Raw genomic sequence first — 9,749 nt, forward strand, 5'->3', positions numbered from 1 at the left:
AAATTTTGAAAATGTTGTCATTACTCATTGTCCTTATTCCAAATACCGTACTCTTGTGTCATTTTATATGACTTATTATCCAAATGGCTACAATAAATTTACTTGATGTCCAAATACCGTACTCTTTAGTCTTTACTCTTTAGTCATTTAATGTTTTTTTTGGTATTGAAAGTGAAAAAATAAAGTTCAGGGACGATTTTGTAGTTTACTAGAGTTGGTGAGTAGAATGTGTAAAAGCAATAAATTAACCTAAACGACACTAGGCGATTCCTATATGTTTTTGTTTCTCCTTCACTTTACAACAAATGATACTTTATTGCCCTTTAATTTCTTTAAATCGCAATATTTACCCAATCTAAATTTCAATTCACATAAAATTTTATATTTGACTAGCAAAATTAGCAAGAAATTTTTTTTTTTAACATAAAAGGTAGACAAAAGTGAAACATTATCTTCAAAATATGGCAGATTAAAGGTCAAAGGTCAAAACTTGCCTACCATTTTTCGATCTTGACTTATATATATGTAATAAACCACTACTAATAACCAAAGTTTTATTAAAATCTAGCACTAAAAGTCTAAATCTGAAACCCCAAAAAAAAAAAAAAAAAAAAGTGATATTATTCACGTTCAGGATTTGATTCAGTGCAAACGACCCCTGCAATTCACAGCACCACATTTGCATTGACACCCTTTGCCAGGTGGCGCCTTGTTCATGTAATCAAAGCTCAATTCTTCACCTGTTGCTATCTGTAACAAAAATAAAAGTTCAGGGACTGTTTTGCAATTTTACTAAAGTTCAGGGACTGAATACAGAAAAACTAAAAAATAATGCTTACATCTCGACTAGCATATAGACCGATATGTGACAATTCAGAATCCAAACTTTCGATAAGAACTTGATGATTTTCAAGATTTGGAGTGCAACTACAAAAAGAAACACGATCATGACAAAAGGGTTAAGATTTGGGGATTAGGGTTTATACAACAGTAAATAATAAATAAAAAAAAAAAACGTTTTTTTACCTGTGATTTATGTAGCGTGAAACATTTCCAAATTTTGTAGCATCAATCGCGTAAGGGGCTTCTCCCTCAATCAATCGAATCATGTCATTAATGCGAGCATCAATTTCATATATAAATCCGCAACCTTCTCGATCATACCTAAATTCCCACAAAATTTTCCATAATTTCCATAAGAATCTTGAAATCTTGATGTTCAATATACAAATAAAAGATTGGATTCTTTTAGAATCTTTGATATCTTGATAATGATATACTCGAAACTAAAAAGTCAACGTGAAGAAAGTCAAACCTATGACGCCTCTTCTTCGCTTCATGTTCATCGACAACCTCTCCAATATACTCGCAAATAAATGTTCCACGATCGATTGGTTCTCCAGCTCTTACCCCCCAACCCTGTGTTTATAAAAAATTAAATTATTTAAATAGAAATTTTATAGATTTATTAAAAATAAAAATACGAAAGTAAGTGAATTTTACCTTGTCTTCTGTTTTGAAGACTTCCAATTTCACTTTCACCCCATTTTGCAAAACTCGATTTGGACAATTTTTATTGCAGCTGCAATTCTTGTTGCATTCGTAAACTAGGTAACCCTCCTAAAATATATTAAAAAAAAATAATTAAATTACAATGGGGAATATTTGCAAGAATAAATAGGTTATTAATTATCATGAATCAATAGAGATTCAAAATCTTTTTGTTCCATTGTTACGAGATTTTTTATTTTTGTTGATGTGGACACATTGAAAGACCCGATTATTGAAACAATTTTATAAAATAGTAACAAAGTTTCAACTTTATTCTAATGTTGAAAATTATTTTGCTATTTAATAATGTTTCAACAAACTTGACACGTCATAAGTCTACAAAATTCTATAACAATTAAAACTTGAGTGATAATATTTATTGTTTTACTAAAAAATGAAAAAGCATTTTTAATTACCTCCAATATGATTCGGCCTTGATCATCATAAGGAAACCTCCCTTTCATTGATTTTCCATTTATATCCTTTGCATCTTCATAATCATTGTCAAAAAGATACACATGATCACACCCTTTTGGAGAACATGTGGAATGTGCACATCCACACCCCAATTGTAAACTCTGTAAAAAAAAAAATCCCAAATCCCAAATTACAAATTACAAAAATCAAGAATCTAATTTATAATCTTTTACGAAATCAATCATAAAAAAAGTCAAACTTACCCTCAATCCAAAATCAAGAGATTTATCAAGCAAAGGCTTTGTAATGTAGGTAAAGTTTTCCCATGGTAAGAAAGTTTGACCATCATCACCATCAGCAGAATTATGAATTGACCCCAAAAGATGATCATCAACCACACACGCGATTTGAACCGATTCCATTCCGAAGCTTATGTCATCACACAAAACAATTGCTTTTTCTGATTCCGGTCTTGAATGGCTGAAATTTATGATGTAATGAGACTCATCCATCGCCCATTCCCCTGTCACGGGATCCGGAACACGTGATTCCTTCGCTTCCGTCTTAGGTCCCAAAACATCGGTCGGAATCGGAATCGTTGATTCCGATTCTGTCTTTGTTAAAGGAGGGAATTGATCGGAATCCGTGATTCCGTCACACCCTTTTGGACAAACAAACCGTTCTTGATGCCACTCAATCAAAACATTATGTTCACTACAAAGTTTTGCAGCCTTGAGATACAAACGTTCAGGTAAAACTCCATATTTCTTCTCCATTGATGCTTGAAAGCTTTTTCTACAACAAACGGATCGAGCCATGGCTAAAATCTCAAGATTTCCCGGATAAAGTTTTGTTTTGTTGATCTTTGAGTAGAGTAATTTCGCGACATTTGCACATTCCGACTCTTGTAATCTTCCAAGAATCACCGATTCCGGTGATTGAGATTGGAATTGAGACCGGAATTGGAATTGTGATTCCGATTCTATTATCTCTTGGAACGGTGCTTGAATGTGTTTCTTTCTGAGACCTTTTTTGAACCGAGGGCGATTTAGTCTTCCTGGTTTTAATTTGTTGGAAAAAAACGGGACACCCCTTTTTGGGACACGGGTCCCGCTAGGGTTTGAGTTTGAGTTTGACCCCATGTGAGCTGCTTGATGGTGTCTACCAAGATCAGGTAACAAATCAAACTTCAATCCACAAAACCTACAAATATATTTCTGAAATCCACCTTGATTATTATTATTATTATGATGATCAGAAATTACGTTTTTGCCCTTGAAATTTGCGGGATGATTCGACACCACATGTGACCATAATTGATCAGAATTCCCAAATCGGTTGCCACATGGGATACATTGGTAAAGCATGCATTGGTCAACAAACTGGACATGGTGTCTTTCAAGAACATGTCCTTCCAAAAGGGTATTTTCGGAAAAAGTATCGAAACATATCGCACACACGTATTGTTTGAAAATCACACGTGCTTCCTTTTTATGATTTTCAATGAAATGTTTCGAAAGCATTTGGTCATCAAGAAACTTCAAAGAGCAGACACTGCACTTGATGTCACTTCCATCATCATTTTCAACGTGTGCTTCCAAAAGGGTATTTTCGGAATTTTCAGGAATTTTACCATCGAACCCGAAAAGGCGAATAAGTCTTTCCTTTTCGCTGCAAACTAACTTGAATAAAAAGTAACGGGTATTTACGTCTTTTGAAGCTTCTGACATCACCCATTGAAGCTGGATTTCTTTAGGAACAGGGGATCTTAAAGATAAGACACTTTTAAAGAACCTGTAAAACAACTCACACGCTTGGTGTAAATGACGTTTTTGGACATGTGATTCACAGCTTTTAAGAAGCTCAATAAACACTTCTTTTGAAACAATCCTACTTTTTCCATTTCTTGCCCTTTTGAGCCAATTTGGCAAGTGTTTCTCACAGTATAAAGTATGCTTTGTTGGACTTTCATTACACACAGCTTCATTATCACCAATACATTTCACCCCTTCAAGATTTTCCTCATTCCGAAAATGCCCCGAAACTACAATTTCTTGACAATTATTACCCCCCTCAAACAACAATACATCTTCCACCTTTCTTTTAATTGTTTTGTTTTCGGGTATGGGAGGTGAAATTACGATTACGTCCTTGTCCTTGTTGATTCGATGTTTTTTACAGAAAGATGTCCCTGGGAGTGATCGATGCTTACATTTAGTACCTAAAACGGTTGTGCCTTCACACATTTGGGGCTCCAATTGGGGAGTCACATCTGTCCTTACATGATTGGTTGAAAAACGAGATGCTAAATGTACACAACAAAAAACATCTCCATCATTAGCCCATCTAACACATCTTCTTCCTTTAGCTTCAATAAAAGCTGTACACTGTTTATTTCTATCATTAAACCGAGTTTCTTGATTCCCAGTTTCAACTACAATCTCACCCCATTTATCATCCCTCACAGGCCCATTAAAGAATCTTGAATCGGTTTCAACCGGAAATGACGGATTTACCCCTTCGGGTTCTAACTGTGAAGCTCTACGGATTTCAAGTTTGGGGCGTTTTCGGGAAACTTGAGGACTTGTGTTTGAAAATCCATCATTTTGTTGTTCGGATTCTCCATTGTTGAATGAAGGATTTGAGATTGAAAACCATTTCATGATTTCTGGTTTTAAAGTTTTCCATTCGGTTACAATTTCGGGTGTGTTTGTAAGTGTTTGCACTTCGTTCCAATTTATAGCTTCCCCTAATTCCTGAATTTATATATAAAGTATTTTAAAGTGATGAACTTTATTGATATTTAAAGAAAGAATGTGATTGTGACATTGTGTAGTGTTTACCTCTTTTAGCAATTCGATAGATTCGGCTGTTTGAGCATTTTGACATTTTTGCACCCATGTTTCTTTAGAATGTTCCAACCAAAAAGAGTCTATGAACCTTTGTAATATCATCTGGGAAACAAATTTGTAATATTTATATATCAACTTTTTTATATTATATGTAAAGCTTAACTCTACTTATATGGAATACTACAAGAACTTGTTTAAAGGTATGCATGTGCATGAACTAATCCATGGAATTCTCTCATATATAATCTTCACATGTGTTTAATGTAACTTTAAAGCTCAAACAAATCTTCCAAAGATTTTACCATTTTAATGCTAAGATTTTGTAACTTTTTCTTCATACACCAACTTCCATGAACATACATACATGCATGCGTACGTGTGTTTCCCTAGATGTGTTTTTGTGTGTATATATATATCAAGATTACCATAATTCTCAAAGATAACACATATACAAATAAAGAAACATCATTTTAAAAGCAAGAAACACTTACATTTTCAAGTTTAAGAAGCATATTTCCAAGATCCGAATAATCTTTACATCTAGAAGCTTCCAATGCAAAATCCTTCCACACTACCACACTACGAGCACTCTCCTTCAAACCCTACAAGAATCCAACATAGCCCATTAAAGAACATAGAATAACAATGATAATGATTAGGTCAAATTGTGTAAAATATCAACTTACTTCATTCTTAATACCCATATACCCAATGTACTCTACTTTCTACCCATAATAGCAACGTATTTACATTTCTTTATGGATAAAAAATATGGATAGTGACATAAAAGCCCTTAAGTTATGCAGAAATATTCAGTTTTACCCTTTTGCATATTTCTGGTTCATTAAAGCCCCAAGTTTACAACTTTTTTTTTTTCATTTTTACCGTTTTTGCAAGTTTACAAGGTAAAACCGAACATTTCTCTCAAACATAAAGGCTTTAATGAACAAAAGGGTAAAATTGAACCCAAAATACGCAAAAGGGTAAAACCAAATATTTTTTAAAAACTTAAGGGCTTTTATGACATTAACCCTAAAAAATAAAAGTACATCGTCGTTTCTTGAAATTTGGCCTAAGAATAAGAAGAAGAAGATGACAAACCTCGGTTGTTAATTGTTCAATGGTGTTTATCAAAGTAACAGCAATCTTTTGCATGATAAATCTTCTTGCAACAATCAAATCTTTGACTATTTTGACTCCAATATTATGTGATCTATATGCAATTGGCTCAGGGAATTCATTAATGGGGCGAAGAAGCAAAACATCTGCCCATGAATAATTTCTTTTTCTTGGAAAAAATATGACAAGATATTGTTTCCTTTCATGTGTAGGTTTTGCTCTAATTGTTGATAATGGCCAATCGGATCTTGCACATCTTATCCCTGCTTGCCACTTCCCTCTCCACTATATTTTCAAAAAAAAACATAAATCGATAATCTTGATTGAAAAATATGCATTAAAAGGGTTGTTTCTTTTTTTTTCCATTAAGTAATGATATATGTTTGGATAAAGTGTTGTATGCATAACGTCTGTTTCTTTTGTTTCTTTTCTAGACCAAATAAACCATTTAAAAGAGAGACAAAATGACCGTTTTACCCTTACATGTTCACAATATTCATCAATTTTTACAAAATGTTATTGGGATATTGACATAAAAACCCTTTTGTTTTTCCAAAATAACATCACTTTTTGATGCGATAAAATAGGAACTTTGCAACTTTTCTTCTAATTTTGCCCTTATTACATTCTAGGTTTCCAGGTTATCATAAAATAGAAGTGGCAAGAGAACCATTAAGTTTACAAATCTTTTACGTTTTTACACTAACTATGTATTTTTTTTTCCATATTATATGTATTCATGCAGAAAAAACGTATTGATACACGAAAAAAAAAATGTTTAAGTAAACATCGTGTTTATATTTTCGTTTAAATGCTCTTTCTTTATATACGCTTTTGTTTGCGACTTATACGGTTTAAAACGTAAAAATACGTTTTAGAAGTATAAATACAATTTATAGAAGGATAAATACATATTTAGAAGTATAGATACATTTTTTAGACATATAAATGCATATTTTTACGTTTTTTAGAAGTATAAATACATTTATAGAAGGATAAATACATATTTAGAAGTATAGATACATTTTTTAGACATATAAATATGTATTTTTACGGTTTTTAGAAGTATAAATACATTTTATAGAAGGATAGATACATATTTAGAAGTATAGATACATTTTTTAGACATAAATGCATACTTTTACGTTATTTAGAAGTAAAAATGCATTTTATAGAAGGATAAATACATATTTAGAAGTATAGATACATTTTTTAGACATATAAATACATTTTATAAAAGGATAAATACATATTTAAAAGTATGGATACATTTTTTAGACGTATAAATATGTATTTTTACAGTTTTTAGAAGTATAATATGTATTTTAGACGTAAAAAAATGTATTTATACTTCTAAAAAACATAAAAGTACGTATTTGTACGTCTAAAAATGTGTCTATACTTCTAAATATATATTTACACTTCTAACAAACATATTTATACTTCTGAAAACATATTTTTACAAAAACATATAATATGTAAAAAGAACATACTTAGGGTAAAAATGTAAAAGATTCGTAAACTTAAGGATTTCATGTTACCCTGGAAACCTTTAATAATAGGTCAAGATTAGTGTCTTAATACATTAATCCAAGCTTTTTGGCTTAACTAATTAAATCAAAAAAGAAACAACTCATGGAATATTATATATATATATATATATATATATATATATATATATATATATATATTATTGTATACCTTCACCCAAACTGCCATGGGTTGATCTTGTTCAAGCCATTTGGGTTCTGACTCACATTCCTGATTCCCACATGCCAATTCCAGACTATCAACTCCGGAATCATGAGTGTTGGAAGATAGCTTTTGGTCATCATCAGATGCTTCTGTGATTCCGATTCCGATTCCAATTCCAATTCCGGTTCCATCAACTAGTTCGTGTTTGACATTGTTTGACCCTCCATCATAAACAAAAGCTTTTTCAGAACCCTGATCTGGGCCATTACGTGGAAGCACTTGCATGATTTTAGAATCTGTTTTACCATATAAACCCTAGAATTAGAATTTAATGAACTGATAAAATGATAAATGAATCTAATTTAGCTAAAGTTAACACTCGTATGTAATGTAGAATCTTTGTTCCTCACAGTTGAGTTCAATTTTGCTAGTTTTTGTTTACAAAACAAGAACAAATAAACCCTAGAATTCGAATTTAAGTTAAATATGTGTATTTCCGTCGTTGGATAAAAAAACCCCAAATTTACAGGAACCAATTTTAGGTTTTTGGAACAATCTAATGGAAAATAGTGTAACGATTGAAATTACTACCCAATTCCAAGTATATACGTTGTCAAAACAATAAAATCGAAGAAATACACAAATTAACTTCCCCTAATCACATAATGTCGAACTAAATTCGAACAAAAACCCTAAAAGAAAAATAAACCAAAGATTCTGACACATCAATTGCATGTTTTGCTGTGACCTAGAAACAAAAAGTGGGTCCAGATCAAGAAATCCCCATCAATTGATTGACCTGACCCATCTACGAAACCCCGAATTGAACCACAAAATCATCGGTTAATAATCTTGAAAGTCGAAAAATCAACAGTTTCTTGAATCGAAGTCATACATACATTCATGATTCACTAACTTAGTTTTTTTTTTCGTTTGGGCACACTTAAAAATCTCTTCTTTTTTAGTCTAGGGTACAATATTATTTGGGGGAAAACGTCACCAAGAACATGTACATAACTACATGTAATAGATATATGAGTCTATAACAATATATATGTATATTTTGTATGTATGTATATAAATTGGGGAAGATATAGAAAAATGGTGGCCTTATGTAAATGTACCTTTTGCAGTCGGGGTGTGAAGATCACCTTTATGCCATTGTTGCGGGTGGATGTGGATTTGGTATTTTTGTGGTTAATTTGTTATAAAATATAATCCAAAAAAGATCTTTTTTTTTTTAATTTTTGATGAAGATGGGTATAAACTATAAACTAAAAAGTGGGCATGTACCAGGTCCAAAACGAACAAGAAGACCTGGATGTGTGTAGAGAGAGAAAGAGAGAAAGAAGGCGATGAGAGAGAAAACAAATGGTGGGTTTTGTGTGAGACTTTAAAAAAACAAAAAACAAAAAACCCTAAAATTATGATTTTTTTCTATTTTTTATTATAAAAAAAGGTTTAAAAAAAATAGTGCTAGTGAACGTGTATCGTAACGGTGGTACAAGATTGGGAGGCAGACGGTGTGGTCGAGGTACGTGTGTGTGAGAGAGATTTATTTTTTATTAATTTGTTTGATTTTTTTTTTTTTTTGCATATATTTGTAAAAAATTAATAAGTAATATTTAGATTATTTAGATAAAATATCAATATAACATAATACTCGTGATCAATGTATTGTCTTTTCTAAACGTAAACACGTGTAGTTAGTTGTTTAAATCAACCTTGACCAAAGTTTTGAATGTTCAAAAGCATAAAGAGTACTATCCACCCATCTAACACACACAAGCATATGGATATGATATAATATCACATGGTTTGAAAACACATACCATAAAGAACAAGACTCGAATTTCTTCAAACATCGGATAAATCGTTTTTAGTAACGTAGAGGTATGTACCATCAATAGATCTTTCTTTATGGTATTGTCACTATATGTTGTAAAAAGGCGAGCAACACGTTTAACACTTGTTTATATGTAAAAGGTTTAGCCGTTTAGTGTATATGTATTTGTATATGTTTGTATAGGCTCTCGGCCTTATGTATTTATTCATGTATTCGGCCTATGGCCTTTTGTATTTCCATATATTACGTTCAATACATGATATCTCTTT

The 9,749-nt window shown here is 31.8% G+C and overlaps 1 protein-coding gene across 1 annotated transcript; it reads right to left on the reverse strand.

Moving 5' to 3' along the window:
* Nucleotides 1–431: 431 nt before the first annotated feature.
* Nucleotides 432–9,022, reverse strand: SUVR5 (histone-lysine N-methyltransferase SUVR5). Its single transcript, XM_079035409.1, has 12 exons — nt 8,759–9,022; nt 7,641–7,930; nt 5,922–6,224; nt 5,312–5,422; nt 4,812–4,922; nt 2,232–4,724; nt 1,968–2,129; nt 1,504–1,620; nt 1,316–1,419; nt 1,027–1,164; nt 840–927; nt 432–750 (listed from the first exon to the last, which is right to left on the reverse strand). Exons 2-12 carry the CDS (start codon nt 7,917–7,919, stop codon nt 643–645), a joined length of 4,014 nt encoding a protein of 1,337 aa, XP_078891535.1. The 5' UTR covers nt 7,920–7,930; nt 8,759–9,022; the 3' UTR covers nt 432–642.
* Nucleotides 9,023–9,749: the final 727 nt, after the last annotated feature.

The sequence above is a fragment of the Lactuca serriola genome, chromosome 4, assembly GCF_051521515.1.
Source record: "Lactuca serriola cultivar US96UC23 chromosome 4, Lser_US96UC23_V15, whole genome shotgun sequence".
In the NCBI taxonomy this organism is placed as follows: Eukaryota; Viridiplantae; Streptophyta; class Magnoliopsida; order Asterales; family Asteraceae; genus Lactuca; species Lactuca serriola.

Excerpts from the sequence above, each read along its gene's own strand:
- SUVR5 (XM_079035409.1), bottom strand. The coding sequence starts at position 7,919 with ATGCAAGTGCTTCCACGTAATGGCCCAGATCAGGGTTCTGAAAAAGCT. Across the intron at positions 5,423-5,921 it reads TTGAACAATTAACAACCGAG|GGTTTGAAGGAGAGTGCTCG; the intron begins GTTTGTCATCTT and ends GGATTCTTGTAG. Across the intron at positions 1,165-1,315 it reads GCGAAGAAGAGGCGTCATAG|GTATGATCGAGAAGGTTGCG; the intron begins GTTTGACTTTCT and ends GTGGGAATTTAG.